This window comes from Lonchura striata, chromosome 7, assembly GCF_050655825.1.
Source record: "Lonchura striata isolate lonStrDom1 chromosome 7, ASM5065582v1, whole genome shotgun sequence".
In the NCBI taxonomy this organism is placed as follows: Eukaryota; Metazoa; Chordata; class Aves; order Passeriformes; family Estrildidae; genus Lonchura; species Lonchura striata.
Genome location: NC_140709.1, coordinates 37,812,242 through 37,834,237, shown reverse-complemented (window position 1 = coordinate 37,834,237; position 21,996 = coordinate 37,812,242). Strand labels below are relative to the sequence as shown.

Genomic DNA, 21,996 nt, shown 5'->3' with positions numbered 1-21,996 from the left:
TTAGCTTAGCTTTTGCCTTTTAAATTGCAACTCATTCTGATCCTCAGAATTTCCCTTTACTTTCTGAAGAAGGAGCAGGCAGATACGACACTGAAATGTGTGTTTGCTCCAGCCTGTGCACTCTGCCAAAGCACAACTGTGTTTGCCACACTACTGAGTGTCGACTCCCTTGAGGGCACAGAGGCCTGGACAGATTCTTGTGGGTCACTTCCTACTGAGGATATTCTGTGCTTCTATGATCTTCAGTTTATATCTTTCTCCCAAATTTATCTTCACTCCCTTACATCTTTCAGATTAAGACAATAAAGAAGTTTTCCAAGAAGCTCAAAAGTAACTGAGTGATCTGTACAGCTGCAGCACTTTATAAAAATCAGAAATTACTATACTCATATTTAACTGTTCCTATAATTCTTTTTCTTCTACCCTAACCAATGTTTTAGGCATACTAGCGGATGCAATGGTAACTACAATAAAGCTTCAGATTTATCTTCATCAATACTCAAGCTGCAGGATTTGCTTTGAACACTGCTTTCCCAGAAGGGAGAGCTACATCACATGTGAAAAGTAACACAGAATCCCAGAATGGTTTGGGTTGGAACAGACCTTAAAGCCCAGCCTGTTCCACCCCCTGCCATGGACAAGGAGACCTTCCACTATCCCAGGTTGCTCCAAACCCTCTCCAGCCTGGCCTTGAGCACTTCCAGGGTCCTTCTGTCACTCCAAGTCTCTCTTTACCAAAGGCTATATGAGGATTAGCTTTGGTAGGAAATGCCAGTTAGAAGGCCCTTCAGAGCCAGCCAATATCCAGCTTTACATTCCTTCAAAGCAAAAATAGGGGGGGAAAAATTGACATACAAAATGGTGTTTTAGAAATATGTGAGCATGAATATTTTTATTAAAGCAACACAAACAACACACCTCGAGCTATTGAACTGCCCGAGGTAACACAACCTGGAAATAAGGCTGAGCTGCAGCGATGGCTGTGGGGGATATTCCTAACGGGAAGGGGAGCATGGTTCCCTTGGCTGGAGCAGCACCAGGCTCTGACTGGCCACACAGGACACCACACTGCCCTCAAGGATGAGGTGAGATGGGATTCTGCATTTGCAAGCAGGCTTTCTGTTTCAAAATAGTTCTGGAAAATCACAAGAGCTGGTAGCAAAAATTTCAGCTGCAGCTCTGAGAGAAACGCTGGGACCTGAGAAAAGTGCATGGAGCTACAACACTTCCAGATACCAACACAGAGGACATTCTCTAAAGCCTCGTGCTTCTCACCATCTGCTTTGCCTGGAGGAAATGGCCAAACAGAGAAAGCTCAAACAACACCTTAAGCCTTAAGGAATTTTACAGTGTTTGTAGGGTCTCTCCAGAGAATGTGTCCATATAATGTATTACTGAAGCTCTTGTGCCAAGTTTAGCCTGGTGTTGGATCTGACTCCTTATCAGGCTGAAATGTTGCCTTTAAAAAAAAAACAAACTAAAAACATCCAATATATTTGAGGATAGAATGACACTGCTAATGCTCATGTGAGCTGCCCAGTCAGCCAGCATTGCATTTAAGGGAGAATTTGGAACTGTGGCTACTGTCAGATGAACTGAGCAAAACAGGTGAATCCACACCTCTCTCATGGAGATAAAGCCAGATTTCCCCCCACCCCCAGTCATGTTTACAATCCCCAGGTTATCACACGAGAGCAGTGGAGATGAAGGTTAAAGGTTGCAGCCAGCAAACACCAGCCTTGCTGTGTAGATACATGGGGTTTGTGTACCAGGTGTGTTCTAGATAGGCATCACACCTTCCTTCTCACGTATTTAAGAAGCTCTTCTTCCCCCATAAGGTGCCCCAGCACTGTGCTTTTATTTGAAATCAAATCTAGACCAAACTAAACATAAAAGGGGAAAACTGGCCTTACCAAAAAATAGCTGTTTTCAGCCTTTTTTTCCCCTTTTCCTTATTTTTGTAAACGAGGCGCAGCGATGGTGAAGATACAGGAGCAGAGAACGGATGTCCACAGCTAAAGCTTTGTCACGTGCTGACCTGTGGCACGCTGGCAGCCCTGTGGCAGGCAGCCAGTGGTGAGACATCATCAGCTATTCATCGGGAGAAGGCTCAGATAAAGCAGTGCTGCCCAGCAGGTATCCTGGTGAATGCATTCCAGGAGCATCCCGCCATTAAAAAGCCAGGAGATGCCTTGGCAAATTCCCCTGGGGCCCTTTGGGGAGGCTGACATAGAATTTGCTGGCCAGAATTTTAGTGATCCACTCCACGGCTCTGCTCCAGAAGCCCAAGATGAATAGGGAGCTCTGGTGAACTTTGAAGCCTGCGGGTCAAAGTTCTCTCTCATTATCCCCAACCATTTTCTATCGGCAGAGCTCCTCAGCGTCCCAAGGGACGGGAAGGTTTGAGGCTCTTGAAAAAACCTGACACGACCAAGTCAGGACACAGTAGGGTGCTTATGTACACATATTTTTCTTCCCCCGTTTTCCTCTCCCCCCACTTTCTTGAAAAGAAAGGAGAGGGATTTCGCTATTGTGTCAAACATCAGCCTGGTGGCATCAGGAGCCACTCATGTAGCTGGCACAATGCTGTGCTCATTTCAGCACGCCGCCCTGCCCAACAGGCCTGACCCTCCCAGGGACACCTCCTCTGCAAGAAAGGGCCTCATTTGATTTTCCCTCCCCACCCCAAAACCTTTCATTCTGCAGGCAATGCTTTCAAGGAGGATGTCAGGGCTGGATCCTGCAGTACCTATTTTCTACATTAAAACCACTGCTTCGTGCCTGAGCTGCCAATGAATGCATCTGGCAGAGACAACTGATCCACCCGTGGCCAAACCCGGAGCAATATTTAACACAGTGCTCACTATCACACTATCAGCCACTAAACATTGCAATTTGCCCTTCAAACACAAGGCTCTGACTCAAACCACAGGCTGGACAGACAAAGTGATCCCCTGAATTTCCTTTTTCTGCCACCACTAGAGGCCAGCCCATCTTTCACTGCAATTAAAAATTCACTCCAGAATTAAAAAGGCAACATTTTGATTAATTAAAATGATCTGCACATTTGAAACTACTCAAATCTGATTAAAGCTAGGCTTTGCACAAGTTTAGGAAACTGAATTTAGATGGCTAACAAAAGCTCTTTTCTTCACTGCTGCTTAATGGGAAACTTGATAGGAATAAGGCCCTGATTTTTCAAAACAATGCAAGAAATTATCCCAGACAGCAATGCAAGCACAACATTAAAAATTAATTGCTTCATTGTGAAAAAAAGGAACAAAGTATAACTGACAAAAACCATCAAAACCAAACCAGAAACACAGTATCAGAGCTCTGTTTGGGGGAAGACCCTCTCACCTGGCAATCCCCAAGAAGAAATTGTGACACTCCTGACAACAAAGTTTAGTACAAAATGTACTGGGAGTGTGACTGAAAATATTTGTAATTCCCTCACACACCCCTCTGATCCATGCAGGGAGGAAACAGCAACACCGAGCCCAGCACCTGCTTCATGGGGTGGGGAGGCATGGTGGAGGACAGAGGGAAACAATTACAGGCTGGGTAATTACTTCTTCTTTAAATGGATTCTCTCTAATCTCCAATGGATTTACCTCTAATCTCAAAGTAATTACGTATAACCTCAGTGGATTCTCACTCTGGGGGAGATGCTGCAGCTCCGGGGGAGCCTGCAGAGGAGAAGTTTCTCCATTGTCTGCCAGAGCAATGAAAAACTCACACATGCACGGCCCTGCCAGGAACAATGGAGGTTTTTGCAGCAGCCAGGAAGGGGCCAGGGCACACACAACAGCCCCCTCCTCGCTTGATGACTGGCACAATCGAAAGCACACTCAGGTGGCAGCTCCACGGGGCACGCACAATCCACGCTTCCCTTCTGGGAGCAGTGCCAACACACACATTTGGGTGTTTCAGGGCTACTTCACAGCAGAATTAGTCACATTTAGAGGCACTAAAAGTGACCAAATTGGGCAGAAAGACGTGAACTACATCACACAAAGGAGCAGTGAAAACCCTGCTCCAGAACACAAGGGCTGAGGGACAAGGTTTCTGATGGGAAGCAGCAATGCCTTGAAGCTACTTGTCATCTAATTTACCACATCATTTTTAAGAGACATGGACATCACATCAGAAACCAGAGCAAAGCATCATTATGGCAGGATCTGAGACCATAAAATCTCGTGTCAAGGCAGGGAAAAAGTGCTCATATTCCACAGACATGGAACAGCAAGTGGGGGCAAGCACAGCATCAGTGTGGCCAGACATGGATGTGGCACTTGGGGACGTAGTTTAGTGCTGGACTATAGCTGGGTTGGATGATCTTAGAGTGCTTTCCAGCCTTAATGATTCTAGGGTTCCATGCTCCTCAGACATCAGCCATCTAAAGCAGAACTTTCCTGCCAGTTCCAGGTGCAGGTCTATAAACGCCAGAATTTATAGAAAATGCATCAAAACCTTGATATTCACTCCTTAATGTAAAAGTGCCCGGGAGCTCAAGATGTTACCAAAAGGTTTGGTCAAACAACTGACCCTAAAAACATTGCAAGTGGCAACCCTCTGACTTGGATATGTGGGATGATGATAAAATACAAGATCAGATATCATATAAAACCACACACACGCACACACACACACATATATATATATATATATATATATACACATATATAATATAAATAGACATATATTTTACATATATACAAATAAAATATATACATACATATTTATATATATATATATATATATATTTATATATGTAGATAGCTATTTCTATAAGTCTATATATTTCATATCCTCTCTCTCTCTTTTAATATATATCTATAATATATATTTTACCTTGGTGAGGGTCACACCATGATTCTTAGGGTGAACTAGTCCTGAGTGGGACCTCTGTGCTCCTTCTACTCCCAAATCCATACCAGGAGTTGTGCCACACAGTCTGAGGGACAGACAGCATCCTTGGGACAAGGATAGATGCCTCAACATGGAAAAGTTATATGGGACATATTTTAATGGCTATGCCATTTCCAAAAAGCTGCTCAGAAATACTCCTGAATAAACCACAAGCCCTGTACACTGAAAAAGACCTCTCCTCACTCTTTACTACCTCTAGGAAACTTTTTATTGTAAAAGACTTGGTTTTTAACCCTGGAAACAACAACAAGTCCATAAAAGAATGAGCAGAAAAAAAAGCCCTAAACAGTTCCAGGAGCCTCTTGGGATGCCAGGAAGCCCCAGTTCCAGCAGAGTCAGAGGAACTGCAGTGCACTCAGACTTGCAGCAGGGAGTTTCACTTCAGGTGATGATTCTTTGAGAGGGAAGGGAATGCAGAAAGAGGAAGAAGCTCTTTCAGCACAGTGGTCTCACCAAAGCCATGCCTGAGCCTCTTGTCAGGGCTGGGTGTTCCCAGAGCAGGCAGTACTCACATGCAGGCTGGGATGGTAGGTCAGCACGCCGTTGTCACACAGTGTCACATATTTCTTCTTCCACTCCTTGTTCAGGGACTTGCCACTCCGCTTTAGCAGCATCCCCTGGTGGGGGAGAGAGAGAGAAAAGCTGAAACGACCACACAGACAACACACAACTGCCTAAGACACAGACAGAGGGAAGAGAATTGCCTTTCCAGACGAGCATTTCCAGACAGGCTTTCTCCTGCAAGTGACACTCTTTCCCCTGCCTCTCCCAGAATGCACATTCCCTCCACTGGCTTTGTCCAATGGGTAGAAAAACCCTCTTTTTCCTTGAATGCCATGCCTCAGAAAAACACATTTTAGTGCGACCCACATGGGTTCCTAGCTGATGAAGACACCATGCTGTGCATTTCCTTGCCTTCTAAAATAAGTGATGAGCCCCAGGTGGAGGGAAGATCCTGCTGTGTGGCCTCTCCCTCCAGCATGCTCCTGGGGATTCCCTGCCCACAGAAGAGCACACATCTGTGTTCTCATTCACATCTGTGTTCTCATTCCCTCTGCACAAAGGTGACACCACCATGAAAACCTCTCTTGGCTAATTCCTTCCAGCAAAAGGAACCCCAATCCCAGGCAAGAGTAGCAAAACAAAACCAGAGCAAATACTAAGTGTTTCACGTAAATCCTAGATAATTTAATGACAGAGGTGTGACTGGAGAAGAAAGGAGGTGGGCAAAGTGAATCACCTTCCCACCATATTCAATCAGGGATGAATTACATTGATCACAGAATCCCAGAATGGTTTGGGTTGGAAGGGACATTAAATCCAGTTCCACCCCCAGCCATGCACAGGGACACCTTCCACTGGACCAGGTGGCTCCAAGCCCTGTCCAAACTGTCCTGGAACACTTCCAGGAATGGGGCAGCCACAACAGCAAAGATAAAAAGTCATCATTGTGTTCCAACAGATAGACAGGAACTGCTACTGTACATTGACTTGTTCTCAGCTACAAAATCAAAATTCACTTTGAAAAATAAAATACCACATGCTGTAGAACACTCCGGGTAGTAAATGAAGAATATACTTCCTTAGGAAATTTTAATTTCCAAACCCAAGCCAGAAGGCAGCTCCTAATGGATCCAGACAGTATTATGGTTGTGCAAAGCCTTAGTGGAATGTCCAGTGGAGATCCTATGCTCAGTACCTACCACAGGGACACAGTGACTGGTGTCACAAATTAAGCTCTGATCAAAGTGGACACATATCCATTTCAATAAATCACAACTAGGAATCCACCCAACATGAATTTCAGCTCCCTAATCCCTATAAAACAAGTTTTCCCCTTCTCATCATACAAGGCAATTAAAATAAAGGGAAAACAGAACATAGAAAGATGCCCTAGCAAGCACAGTGCTTCCAACTCCCATGGAGTTCTTGTTAAAAGTGGTTTAAACCTAGAAAATTAGTTCCACTGGTTGTTTTCCCATTAAACCTGCAGCTTTATGAAGTGATCCCTCTGCAGACCCTATCCCAAAGCCAGGAGGGAACGTGGGTCAGCTCCACTCAAGTAGAAGTTCTGCTCCTGGCCACGCAGCTGGAATAGAACTTCAGATAAGAACCCTTCCCAACACACTCCACGGATGGGGCCATGAAGAAAAGCTCCTGCTGGATACCTGAATAGCACAGTTATCCAAACTCACAACTTTATGCCTTTCTGCAGGTCACATGTCTGTATTTTTTTGTTCTCCTCCTTGCTAGAACTCCAACTTTTTCAAGGAGAACGGGGCTTCTGAAATGCCTCCTCACAAAAGCTCCTGCTCAGCCCAATTACTGTCTGCCAGCACTTGGAGACGTTGTTTTCTTCTATTAAAAAATGAAAGCTTATTTCTGCCTTTGACTCTCCTGTTTGTCTATAGGAGGTGATCTGTCTCTTCACCTTTCCCATCTTTCATACCTCACCTGCAGCACAGCACTGGTGTTTAGGGGGACCCAATTCTAGTTAGTGCTGTGTCGTGGGGATCAAAAATTACTGTTTCCCTGCACTGGTTTGTTCTTCAGACCTTCTAATGGGGAAAAAGCAGTAAAGATCACAATGGGAATTTTTTTTCCCTTTGCCATTTTTTTTCAAGTTTTGAAGCCAGTAAAATGTACATATTTCATAACCTTTTAACTGCTCCTTTGCTATAGAGAAAACATGTCATTACTTAGGTAATTTTCAATTTGTGTCAATTATAATCACAATAAAGAGTAAAAATCTATCACGGTCGTGATTTTTACTACTTAAAGTTTTGCTACTATCTAAGTATGAATGATGACATTCTAGTTTTGGATCTAAATTGAGAAAATTATTCAAAATGAGGTTTTACCATGTTTTTAAAGCAGAACTCTGTGCTTTAATGTAAAAAACAAACAAACAAACAAACAAAAACCAGCCCACCCAGCTCAGAACTGAATACGGATGATGGACCTATTTGTGCCTAACTAACAAACTAGACTTCCTAATCCATATTCTTCAGGCATTCCTTCGGCAAACAGAATCATTTTCACATTATGTGATAATTAAAAGTATCTTGGAGTACCTGAAGAGCAAACTGCTGTGAATACAAGGAGCTAACTTAAAGTGCTATAAAGCAAAGCAGCCCATATAAACCACAGCTTTTATCCCCAAGGCCACCACTCTGTGGTAATTTTATAGAATGGTCTGGAGAAATGGTCTTAGAATCAGAGTTTAGATCAGTTATAAATGCACTTTAATGTTAGCTATAAGTAAAAAAAAAAAAAAAAAAAAAGGCCCACATGAGAGGAAATGTTATTTAAAAGAAATTTAAAAAAAAGCCCCTTGCTTCAGTCACATCACGGCTACATTTGAGTCACATCAGATCCTGTGCTGAGGAAATGAAATCCAGGGGTTCCTGCTGACCCCTGGTACCTCCAAGGCAATTCAGAGGCAGCTCGGGCACAACCCCAGTCACTGCCAAACAGGTCCCCACACACACACAGCACACTGGAAAAATCCCATTGAGTTCCCAAGCTATGCATTAAGAGCCCACATAAATCTTTTACTCCAAATACCAATTCTTTTGGTCTAAATAATCCCTGCCTCAAATAATTGTTAATTGGATGATGCTATTTCCCCTAATTTGTATGAAATCTTTAATTTCTCACAGCCCTCCATGGGCAGTTGTGGGTGCAGCTCCAAAGCCTCCAGACCAAACACGAAGAATTTAACACCTCTGATTTCCACACAAACAGAGCAGAACTTCACACCTCAAATAGATTTTTTTTTTTTTTACCACCTTCCCTCCAAAACTGCAACTCTGTGTTTAAGGGAGGAATGGTGAATCCTCCAGCTTGTGTTTTGAAGGAGCTGGAGGAAAAAGGCTGCAAGTGGAGTGCATGGAGCTCAGTCCCTGGGTTTTGCTGGAGGATCCAGGGAGCGAACAGAGCTGGCTCTCCATTAGTAATGTGCGTGCTACATCTACTCCCAGGAGGTCATTGCAAGCCAAAAGCAATGTTAAGTGTACAAGCTTTAAATAACTTACAAAGTTAATGTAATGAATGCAAGTGTGATCTGAAATCCATCACTCAGTGGCTTGCTGTAGCCTCAAGCTGTGATAAAACACCACTCATAAATTTATATTAAAACTCTGTTCGATAGCAATTATTTACCAACAAAGATTTATTGATTGCATTTGCTGTTAGGGACTGGGGCCCTAACTGAGTCAATCAGCTTAGGCTGCTGAGCTCCAGGGCACCTGGGGAAGTTACAGACTGCCAGCAGGCTCTGCAGTCCCACCATTACCGTGGGAGCAGGAGCAGCTAATGAAAAGCCGCCAGCATCGGATTGATTGGAGCCAAGGTGGAAAGAAAACAACACACCCAGCACTGGTGAAGGGACCAGGGCATCTACTACACCCAGTTCACCTGAATACACAGCAACCAGCAAAAATCTGGCTGCTCTGGGTGCCTTCTGTGAGCTCAAAACCTTGCCTGCTTAAGTAACAACTCAGTGACAAAAAAATCACCGATTTGTTCTAGAGAAATATTTTAGGTTTTAAATAGCAAATTATCAGCATTTCAGAAAGTGACCCCTTGGTTAATGCTGCACTGAAGATGCTGGCAGGTGAGAAGCCTTAAAAATGGTCTTTGAAGTCAGCAGAGCCAAGATTGGACCTTCTGGAAAAGGAAATATGGTACCTATAATTATGGCAGAAGTTGGAACCAGATGAGCTTCAAGATCCCATCCAACCAAAACCATTCCATGATTCCACTTTGGTTTCTATTTTCTTTCAGAAATTTACCCCACTGCCATGGCTCAGGTGCAAACTTCTGCCAGCCTTTTGTTTCTCCCCCTTCCTAATTTTTAGCTGAGCCCATATTGTTTACCTGATGTTGTTCTGACAGAATGAAACAGGTAATGTCACACTTCATCATTAAGAACATAAATTCCTATTTTTCCACTCAGGTCTGTAGCTCCCACAGCCATGATCAGCAGCTAACACTGCTGGGAATTTTCTACACCTCCTGTGGATCCTGCTCAGAAAAGAAAAACTCTCAGTCATGAGAAACCTCCTCCTTCAAATAACTCTGAAGGCAGCCACTCAGTCAGGATCACAGACTAATTGTTACATACAAATTCTGGTCAATAAAACACCCACTTCCTGTAAATCTATTAATGTGGAGAACAAATGCTGGTGAAACCCCCAGGATTCAATGACCAGCCAGCTCTGCACTGTCTGTCCAACAGCATTGAGGCCACCTGACAGTAAAAAAGAGATTAATTTTTCAGTTATATTTTTTTTCCTCCAGAAGATTTAGTTGTAACAGGTTTCTGGTGTTAAAGTCCATTCTTCCAGCATATGGCACATACCAGCTCAAACTGTTTCACCTCCAAACAATAGCTGCATGCCATGAGAAGCTTTTGGTAATGACTGACTCATTGATACACAGAGAGTCAGAGAACCCCAGAATGGTTTGGGTTGGAAGCTCACTTCATTCCCTCTCCTATCATGGGCAAGGACACCTTCACCTAGACCATGTTGTTCTCTCTTTAAACCTAAAATCCTCTAGGAAATGAACTGTTGAAGATTCCCAATGTATGGGGAATCCTTCCATAAGAAAGTAACTTGTTTTCTCAGTTTCCCAGACTGAAGTCTTTTCCCCCCCAGAATTTAAGGGAATGTTGCTTGGTCTTTTGGTCAATGAGACATGAAGCTGGTTTAAGTTTTTATACTTGGAAACCTGTAGCAAACTGTCCCTGCTGATACTTAAAAGGGGCTTATAAAAAAGAGGGAAAGGAACTTTGGATAAGGCCTGGAGAGACAGGACAAGGGGAATGGATTCACACTGCCAGAGGGAAATTGGGATAGATGGGATATTGGGATGGAATTGTACCCTGTGAGAGTGGTGAGGCCCTGGCACAGAGAAGCTGTGGCTGTCCCTGGAACTGTCCAAGGCCAGCCTGGACAGGGCTTGGAGCACCTTGGGCTAGAGGAAGGGGGGGTGGATGGGGTGAGCTCTGAGGTCCCTTCCACCGCAAACTATTTTGGAATTCTATGTCTTCTTACAGTAGCAGAATACAACTGGGGACCAACTGAACTACAAAAAAACCCAAAACAAACAAACAAACCAAACCAAACAAACAAACAAACAAAAAAAAAACCAACAAAAAAAGCGCAACTCTTGTAAGAGCCTGGAATGACTCTGAAGAGTTCTGAAAACAGGAGAGCTCAAACATTCTCCAACTTCAGTATCTAACAATAACATTGCAAAAAAAAAAAAACCCTCCAAAACCCTGTATGTTCTTACTACAGCTGTGCACATAGAAAATCCCTCCCACCTCCCTTAAAAACTGGCACAGCAGCAGGCAGAGTTTTGCCACAAAGATGCTCCCACATTGCAGAAACTATTCAAATTTATGTTCTGCGCCTTTACGAGAAAATGAAATCAGAACACTGCACCCAATTCTCTTCTAACATTCCCTAAACACCAGGCAGTGACTGCACAGCAGGTAATTACTCCATGAATGGTTACCTAATGCTGGGGCTGATCAGCCATGATTTCCATTTGAAGACAAAGAACAGAGAGGCTCTAACACCTGACTTGGGGAGCAGAAGATAATGGCTTTGCTTAAACTTGAAGGACAATCAACCTGCAACTCATTATTTTCCAAGCTCTCTGTACACAAGCTAGGAAAGAAAATTAGAAAGAGGTACTGAAAAAACCCCCAGTGCTGATTAAGCAACTCTTACAGTTCATCACAGCACCAGCAACGAAGATTGCCACCAAAGGACGGCCACCAAATTCCTGCAAGAGCAGTAGCACTAAGGACACACTTAATGGGAAGAACAAACTTAGTGTTCACTGTTACTGCATCTTCATTTATAATCCCAGAATGGTTGGAAGGGAGCTTAAAGACCATCCTATTCCACCCCCTGCCATGGGCAGGGACACCCTCCACGATCCCAGGTTGCTCCAAGCTCCATCCAACCTGGTCTTGATTACTGACTGCTCCAATATTTCAACCTCTGGATCTTGCAGGTGATGCACGAGTTCCCACAACTCTTCTTGAGTTCTTCTTCAGCTGGCAGCTTTGGGACAGGGGCACTCTTTCCTTAACCCTGCTTTATGACTGTTTCTAAAATGAGACTAAAGTCAACAGCACATTGCAAACTCTACAGTTACAGCCACCACACATCCTTCTTGTGGAGCTGAACATTCAAGTGTGTTATGAAATGCAACCAGGTCTGGCACATCCTTTAACTCATTTACCTCTCTGAACAGGACACAGCATGAGAAAATCACATTATTTTCCTGTCTTGCAGTAGTTTCTGCCTCTGTTGCCTTCCAAGAGTTATTTTGGTTACTCTGGACTGCTAAAAGAATAGAATAAAAAAAGAACCCCAGCCCTTAATAATCTCCAGTAGTTGGTTTATTAACCCTTGGCACTGGCAGCTGTGGTTTCCCTGACACCAGTGAAATGCACTTCGATACAAATCATTACCTTGGGCAAAGGAAAAACAGCGTTGGGAAGCAGATCCGGAGCGAGCAAACACAACTGTGGGAGAGGCTCCGAGAGCGGGAATGTCCAGGAATGGCTGAAGGGTCAGGCATGGAAAGGAAGCCACAAAACATTGACTTCCCTCAAAAAACAGCCTTGGGTGCGTGATGCAAAATAAGGAATCCTCGTGTAGGCACGACCACTCCTAGGCAGAGGATCTGCTTTTCCTTACAGGAGCATTCCCCGATCCCCGAAATTCTCTTTATCGCGTTTTATATAAAGCAGGGATTTGGCTGGGGGAGCGGAAAAGGGAGAAAAGCCATGAAAAGCTTAAAACCCAATTTTAACTTTCTCTGCCGACACTCTAGTGTTTCCATAGAAACATCAGGAAGACCACTTAAGAGCAGCTTTTTTTTGTAGCCATGTTTGGCACCATACCCCTCCCCTGGACAACCTATTATTTCACAAATGGATGCTTTCTGCAGCCCGTTCTGTGCAGGCTCCAATGGGGGGGGGGGGGAAAGAAAAAGAACCCTGGATCTTTAACCAGTTCCCTTGTGGTCCCCTCCCTTTTTTGTTGGTAATATTTCTGTCATTCTGCCGGGGCTATATGGTACAAAGGGTTACACTTTAATTGAGCTGTCAGCATCTCCAACAATCCTATAAAACTCCGATTATGCACGGCGGGGTTAGTGACACACTTGTTATTGTGGATGCCCTATTTGCTAAACCCGGGCCCCCCCCCCACAGGTCACCTCACCCAGGCGACCTTCCTGTCATTAGCCTCGTCTATTCCTACCTCACCGCTGTGAAAATCACACAAGGAAAGGCTTCAAAGCCCTTGCCAGGACTGAATTCGACCAGGAGCTAATCACCCACAAATCCAGCTCAAATGGCAATAATTGGCTAAACTGCTCACCTCTCCAGAGCTCAGCAGTAATTTGGGATAATAAAGAAAAGAATTATTCAGCTAACTGCCCTGAAATGTATGCTTTGTGACCGACACACTTCACATTTTAATAATGATGGACACAAAATCCAATTTAATACAGCACAGGCTGAATAACAAACCTAAGAATGCTGGCAGGAAAAAAAAAAAAAAAGTGTGTGTGCATGTGTGTTCCTTTTTCTCCTTAAACTGTGTTCCATGTTATTGTACAGAAATGATTCACACTTCATGTCAGGAAATTTTGGGATCAAAAAGGCCTTCGACAACCAACCTCAGAAACTCTGCTTCATAATGGGATTTTAAAATTTATTTTAGTTTTCTTTTAATCAAAAGGAGCATCCTCCTTGAAAAATAAATTTTGCTGAACAGTTATACTTCTGGCCCTCAAACTTTTGTAGGGATAGGAGAATAAATACCCTTTAAAAAAAAAAATCTGCAGTAGAAGACCACCTTCTTCATAATTCTAATTAACAATATTTCCTGATTGCTCCATTTTTCTACTTTTAACCTCGTCCACTGGTCAAGGACCATCAGCACCAATGACCCCACTACAGAAGGGTCTGCCAGGACACACTGAACTTGTTCAACACCACAAAGATCACAGAATCCCAGAATGGTTTGGGTTGGAAGGGACCTTAAACCTCATCTTGTGCCTGCCATGGGCAGTGACACCTTGCACTAGACCAGGGTGAGTGAGCAGGGCCCATCAGGATGCTCCAGCACTCTTCCATCCACACACCCCGCTCTCTTTCCTCCAAACTCTCCTAGGACCAAGAGAAAAAAAAAAAGGAAAATAGATGAAATAGTGATGTTAGCATTCCTGGTGATGCTCCTGCAAAGTCCAGCTCACTCAGAGGAATGAAGGTGATGATGGCCCTTCAGAGATGCACTCAATGTATGTTGGGCACTGTCCTCTCATCATCACAGCAGAAAACAAATCAGGAACCTAGTGAGGAAAAATACTTTCCCTACTGGATCCTGTTTCCTGGAGTTCATAAAATCATGTTTCACATTCTCAAAAAAGCTGCAAAAAATGTAAATTCCATCTTCAACATGAGTGGAATACTGTAAGAAATACAGAACATGCCAAGACACACAGGACAACTGCATAAAGAGACAGCTACAATCACATCCCTCTGCTACTTGCTGAATGTGTGAGTAGTCATGGAGCTAAAGAGCTTAGAAAAATGATGATTTATCCATTGGTGCAGCAGAGACACATCTTTTTAAATAACCCTTTGCACAACATACACAACTGTCTGCTCTTTCTTCTTAATGAATCAATCCGTACTTTATCACCTGAAAACAAAACCATTTTGGCTTCAGCTGGGAATACATTAAAATGTACAGCTATTTTACTCAAAAACCTTCTGGTCTTGGCCAAGGACCATGACTTGAGTCACACTGGGAGAAGACTTTTGACAGGATGTAAAATTTTGCTGGAAAACCACCCCACACCACCTCAGCTTGTTGTGGTGTCTGTGCAGGGTCAGGATTTGGACTGAATGATCCTCATGGATCCTTTCCAGTTCAGAATATTATGTGATTTGATGATTCTTTTACACCAAGGCATCTCCACATCTCCAACAGCTCCCTGAGCCCAGGGAAAACCTATCCAAGGCCATTTCCCAGGATTTAAGGGTACAACTTAAAGACAGCTCTCAAGAACAGGTTTTTCACCCCATGTTCTTAAATTGTTACAGCAAAAAGGCCAAGTTACTGCTGTCAGGAGCAGAACTCACCCATTTTTACCACAGTTGTTGCTATAGAAAGTCAAGTTAACAGAATGTAAAACATTGCCAGTGCCAGTCAACTGAAAGAACTTTTCTGAGAAATTATAAATCGATGCTTTTGACAAAGTTATTATTAGGATTCCCAAAGTAATATCCTGAGACACCCCAAAATTTCTTTATTGTTATTTAATATTATTCTGAGAAGAAAAGGCTCGTTTAGTCCTGGTCTGCATTGCTTTATATACAGCACTCACTCCTCCTCTTCCCCACTTCCTGAGCTTAGCATTAATCAGGGCAATTTCAAAATAAAGGATTCTGCATATTGTGTCAGCAAGTTAAAAATTGTAATATTGTTTTAATGTTAAAATCACTCCAGATACAATACTTCCTGTGTAGTGTATTTCATGGCTCATTTGCTTCAACAGATATTAAGCTTTAGTCAACAATTAACTACTGACACCTTTTTTTATTTATTTTTTTAAACCAAGAAGATTTAGCAGAAGAGCTAAAGGCACAGCTTGGATTTATTAGATGGATGCTAATTTGATGTCACCAGTTTATTTCATTTCTATCAAGTATCCATTCTTGTGAATGATAGGGTCACTCAACCCACATTTCAGATGAACTGAAATCCAGATTTGAGCACATCTTTCAGCCCAAAAATTGCTGCAGAAGTGCACCAGTTTAAAGGACCATTTGAGCTGTTAATTGTTTATCACTTACCACACGAGACCATTCCCAAGCACAGTGAATGTTTAAATGTGGTTTTGGATTCAGCACTTCTGGTTTTCTGCAAGGACCCCGCTGGCACTGCCTTCAGCCTGGCTTTACCTGCAGTTTCCTGCTGCTAGCCCTGGGGCTACCAAACCATCCCAACTCCTGAATCAAAAGGCATTTCTATGGTGACAACAGCAAAATCAAGCTGTCACCAGAAGACTTTACCTCTCTTTGTCCAATCCCCATCAGAGAGATGTGGAATTCAGGAATGCTTTGGCTTGGAAGGATCCTTAAACACAATCTACTTCTAACCCTTCCAGAGATGTAAAGCCAAGCCATATTTTGCGCTTCATGAGGCATTTCCATCTATCAGAAGCCTTGTGACACATTTTCGGATCACTGGCTTGTACCCAAATTATGTCAGAACACAATGTGACACCAGCCAGGGAAGTCTGGCCCCCAAGTCCAGAGCAGTACAATTACCAAGATATTGTAACAACTAAATCCTCTTGGAAATATCTACTCCTGGAGAAAACTGAGATACAATGCAGTGGCAAAGTGTGATGCACCACAAAGAGTGAAAGATCACGTTCCACTTTGAGCATTCCTGGAAGGACACCTGAGGGATGTTTCTGGAAGGAATTTTTCCCTGATTTCCACACATTTTTCTCTGAAAAGCCTTGAATTTCTTCATGTGTGGTCTGTAAGGCAGAATACAGATTGCCCTGGGAATTTAATGCACTGGTCACTCAGCTTTTTAATGTTTTAGAACACTCAGTAGTGACAGTAGATATGGCAAAGTCTATTATTACAAGCTATCTGTTTATTAAGACTTATTCATCATTTATTAAGACTTGTTAAAAAGAGTCATGGAATTCCAGAACGGTTTGGGTTGCAAGGGACCTTAAAGCTCATCCAGTCCCACCCCCTGCCATGGCAGGGACACCTCCCACTGTCCCAGGCTGCTCCAAGCCCCAGTGTCCAACCTGGCCTTGGACACTTCCAGGGATCCAGGGGCAGCCACAGCTGCTCTGGGCACCCTGTGCCAGGGCCTGCCCACCCTCCCAGGGAACAATTCCTTCCCAATATCCCATCCATTCCTGCCCTCCTTCAGATTAAGGAGTCAATCCATAAGTTATTAAAGCAGAAACTCAAAAGATGTTTCCACAAACAAAGATATTTGTTCCTTCCCAAAATAATGTAAAGATGCACACTTTATTTTCCTTTAAAGAGTGATCTCGCACACATGTTGATCCCTCAGTTTTAACCTCATTAATATTTGAGAGGGAGAGACAACAAGAACAGAAGCTGCTCCAGAGACTACGATTGTTTTATGACACAGTATCCCAGATCCAAGTGGCTTGCAGGCAACACAGAAGAATACCATGATCAGAAAAGGTAATTTATAAAGCTCATTTATGGATTTCTCTGTGCAGTCACTTGGCTGTGGACTAGGAAAGCTGTAAAATGTTGGAGACAATCTCCCTCAAAAAAAAACAAAACCCAATATAATCCATTATTTATTAAGTGATCAGCCATGAACAAGACTAAAGACTAATTTTTAACCACCCTTCCCAACTTCCTATAGATAAAGAATAGTTTTGTAAAGACAAATAAATAAAAAAATAAAAAAATAAAAATAAAAATGCAAGGTACCCAGAGTGCGGCTAATGGGATTTGACGCTGGCTTTAATTTTAATGAAGAAAGTTGCCAGTAGCAACAAAACTGTCAGCAGCAGCCAAGCACCATTAATAAAGACCCAGACAACATTAGTGGCATGGCAACAGTACAAAAGGTTCCCCCCGGTTCATGCTGTGCTAAATTGGCTGCCCAATTTTTCTTAAGTGTCCATACTATTTAGAAGACAATTTATTAATTTTTGTCATCCATTGTCACTTGACAGGCCATCATTTTGCATCCCGAATTTGAGATGAAAACTAATTGAAAAGACTGGCAGTATTTATGAGGGGTATTATTTGTCAATTATGGCTGCTGATGATCCCAGGTCTTATCAACTTTAACACCCCACGCTTGGGTGTTGTCACTTGGACCTTTTTTTTTTGTCATTTCCATGTTAGTTCTAGGAAAGTGACAAAAAGCAATGATAAAATCAATTCAGCAAACTCATTAAGGAAGAGGGGCCCATCAATCTCTGCTCTGAAATCACTGGAGTGGGGGAAAAAAGCACTGGTGTGGCCCGGGGAATCACAGCTTCCCAGGACACCTTCCAGGGAAAAAGTCCAATCTCTTTGCTCCCTACAAGCAGGACAAATTTTCAAATATGTCATAATTGAAATTAACCCTGCAAATTTACCCAGGCTGCCATAAAGGGAAGGTTTTACTCACTTCTCACTGCCCTTAAACTGCTTCTCTTCAAGTCTAAATACCCGAAATATCCTCAAATTCCTAAATACAGGGAGTTACAAAAACACAGAATATTCTGAGCTGGAAAGGACCTACAAGGATCATGGAGTTCAGTTCTTTCATTCCAGCTTTTTTGCACTGATAACTCTTGCCCAGCTTTTCAGAAATGCTCTCCTACTTAACCATCTTCACAGACTCCAAACAACGATACAAAACATCCCTGGAAAACCTCAGTGTTAAAACAGCAAAGAAAATGAGGCTACACCACCCATCTCAAGCCTTTTCTGCTTCCACCACCTGTGGTGGAGCCCAGGGTGAAGCAGCTGTACCCTGCAGGCCATGGGGGTCTGTGGTGGGGCTGAGATCTGTCTGAATCCCACAGAAAATCCCACACCAGAGCAAGGAGATGCCCAAGGGAACCTCTGGCCCCATGGGAAACTCGTGCTGGAGCAGGATCCTGGCAGGACGTGTGTCCCCATGGATAAAGGGACCCACACTGGGCAGTCCCTGAAGGACTGACCCCATGAGTAAAGGGACCCCCATGGAAAAGGGACCCACACTGGAGCAGTTCCTACAGGACTGACCCCATGGAAAAGGGACCCACACTGGAGCAGTTCCTACAGGACTGGCCCCATGGAAAAGGGACCCACACTGGTCAGTTCCTACAGGACTGACCCCATGGAAAAGGGACCCACACTGGGCAGTTCCTACAGGACTGGCCCCATGGATAAAGGGACCCACACTGGTCAGTTCCTACAGGACTGGCCCCATGGATAAAGGGACCCACACTGGTCAGTTCCTACAGAACTGACCCCATGGATAAAGGGACCCACACTGGTCAGTTCCTACAGAACTGACCCCATGGATAAAGGGACCCACACTGGTCAGTTCCTACAGGACTGACCCCATGGATAAAGGGATCCACACTGGTCAGTTCCTACAGAACTGACCCCATGGATAAAGGGACCCACACTGGTCAGTTCCTGAAGGAATGACCCCATGGATAAAGGGACACACACTGGAGCAGTTCCTACAGGACTGAACCCATGAGTAAAGGGATCCACACCGGTCAGTTCCTACAGGACTGTCCCCATGAGTAAAGGGACACACACTGGTCAGTTCCTACAGGACTGACCCCATGGATAAAGGGACCCACACTGGTCAGTTCCTACAGAACTGACCCCATGGATAAAGGGACCCACACTGGTCAGTTCCTGAAGGAATGACCCCATGGATAAAGGGACACACACTGGAGCAGTTCCTACAGGACTGAACCCATGAGTAAAGGGATCCACACCGGTCAGTTCCTACAGGACTGTCCCCATGGATAAAGGGACCCACACTGGTCAGTTCCTACAGGATTGACCCCATGGAAAAGGGATCAGATGGTGAGGGAGCTCTCCCTACCCTTATACCAATCTATGGGCCTGTTTCCCAAGTTTTGAAAGGCTACAAAATCCTATTTATCTCTTTCCTCCTTAATTCTCTATTTAGCATCTGTAAATCTTAGTATTGATTTAAATATGGATATTCTTTAACTTGTCCTATAACATACTCCACTTCATTCTGAAGATCTGAACACTTGAAGATCTCAGCTAAAACCTGATTTAAACATTCCTTTAGGTACAAAGCACATAATTTTCTTTACCAAATGCAATTAAAAAGCCTGAAACTGAGTTCATCTACTATACAAAATTTTCTCTAATATCTATGGCAAAACGGGCATTAAGAAAAAAAAAGTGCATTTTCAAAATGCACGACTATATTAACATATATTTATTAGTATCTATATAAATAGTATTTTTTATATCTCTATTTGCAATATACTGTTGATTAAATAAAAAATCCAGTGACAACTAAAGAGGAAGAATTTTCTTCTATCAGAAAACCCAACATGTAAACACGAGACCAACCCAGCTGAATCTATCCTATTAATCCATGTGTTTTCCAGAAGACACTGCTAGCTTTGCTTTAAAAAAAATAAAAATTCAGGGATAGAAATGCCCCATCTCTTACGTTTCAGAGGCAAATTCAGAGCAAAAGCTTTTTCCCTCCACTGTTTCCTAGAATTAAAATAATGTGCATTTAGTTACCCTTCTGCATGAGGTAACACCATCCAAGGTTGATGTTCATTTGCAATATAAATCCTCAACCTGGAAAACATTTTGGCATGGTTCTTACATCAGGGATGATAATTATGTTCTTTCCTTCCACTGTACTCATGCTTGGTTTCTCTCACTTACAGAACACACAACTTGAGTGTCTCTTTGGGGGATGAGAAGGCTCTTTGCTCCCTCTGGTTCACCTCCAGTGGCAAGATACAAACCCAAAACTGTGAGGAGTTCCACATCCCCTTGGAGCCACCTCCAAAGTGGATATTTCACAGCCCCTTCAGATATTTGCTCCAATATTTGAACCTGGTGGGAAATAACACTTTTCTGCATCTCTAGTTGGAACTTCTCCTGCCTCAAACGTGTCACAGACTCACTTCCTCCACCCTTCCTATCAATTAGCAGGGAGGTACACAAGAATTTGCTTTCCTGTGCTGGGATGAGGTGCACATCCTGCACAACTGAGGGGCTTCACAAGCCACAATCATCACAGCACAGCAGCTGCAGGGCTCTACGACCCACTTGGACAACCAAGCTGTTACCCTAAACTGGAACAGCTTCATTCTGCCATCAGCAATACCTTTTGTGCCATCTTACCTCAAATGTTACTAATTCAACTTCCAGGAAGATCCTAGAACAGCTTCATTCTGCTATCAGCAATACCTTTTGTGCCATCTTACCTCAAATGTTACTAATTCAACTTCCAGGAAGATCCTAGAAAGAGGTAGGTGTGCACACAGAAGCTGGAATCCCAAAAGGACTGTAGTCAAACTAAAAATGTATATTGCTGCTGAAATGCCAAAGAAAGAGGAAAACTTTACCAGTCTATTAAAGAGACCATAGAAGAATAATGCTTTATGTAGTTTCAAAAAGAATCAAGCCTTTCTGGCACTGAGAGACTTGAGTTGCATTTCCTAGTGCTGACACTCAGATTAAGGAAAACCAGTGCTCATTCAAAGCCTGGAGTCGATACCATAAGACACAGGAGTCTTCATCTCCAATGCAAAACCTCCAGATGAGGGGAGAACACACAGACTTGCTGGGGAGCCTTGTTCTCCTCCAGCAAACCTGTCCATAAACCCAGCCCAGTGCCACTGTAAAAACACAGCAAGAAAGCTCCTCTCCCCCATGCATCCACAAAATGACACAGCTTTGATGGAGGAGAGGTTTCACATCCTAGTCCCCTCCATCTGCCTCCACGGGCAGGGACTCGACACCTTTTACAATCCTGATGCTTTTAAGATACGTGGCTAAAGTTTCTCCCCTACTGCAAGCAAACCAGTTCAACCCACAACATAAGGGTGATAAGGCCACCAAAAGAAAACAGAGCAAAATCCAATTTATCTTCCCGGTATTGTCAAGGTGAATTAAATGGCAGAAGAAATTAAGGGTCCTTTGTCAGCATCCCAAGTTTCTGGAGAGATGCCCCATTTCTCTGACTATATCCACCTTTTTAACCTCTTTGTTGGGAAGTGTCAGTGGCGGATCAGTGCCGGGAAGGGTGACGAACGCACAGAAGCCGGGCAGGAGCTATCGGGGCTCCGATCTGGAGCTCACCTACACGTTAACTCCTACTGCTAATTCATCATCCCGCCACGACAGCCCGGCTGATTGGGATCCTGGCAGGACAATACGGGCCCGGCTGACCACCAAAGCCCAGCCCAAGGGAGGAGGGGCTGACGGGCACGGGATGG

The 21,996-nt window shown here is 43.6% G+C and overlaps 1 protein-coding gene across 10 annotated transcripts in view; it reads right to left on the bottom strand.

Annotated features, from left to right (window-relative positions):
* AGAP1 (ArfGAP with GTPase domain, ankyrin repeat and PH domain 1) overlaps positions 1-21,996 on the bottom strand; it is a 308,457-nt gene that overhangs the window by 116,682 nt on the left and 169,779 nt on the right. For all 10 annotated transcript variants that reach the window (XM_077785208.2, XM_021536092.4, XM_085585530.1 and 7 more), the window contains one exon: positions 5,445-5,549. In XM_077785208.2, the coding sequence (XP_077641334.2) occupies positions 5,445-5,549 (105 nt within the window). The remainder of the gene's footprint in view (positions 1-5,444; positions 5,550-21,996) is intronic.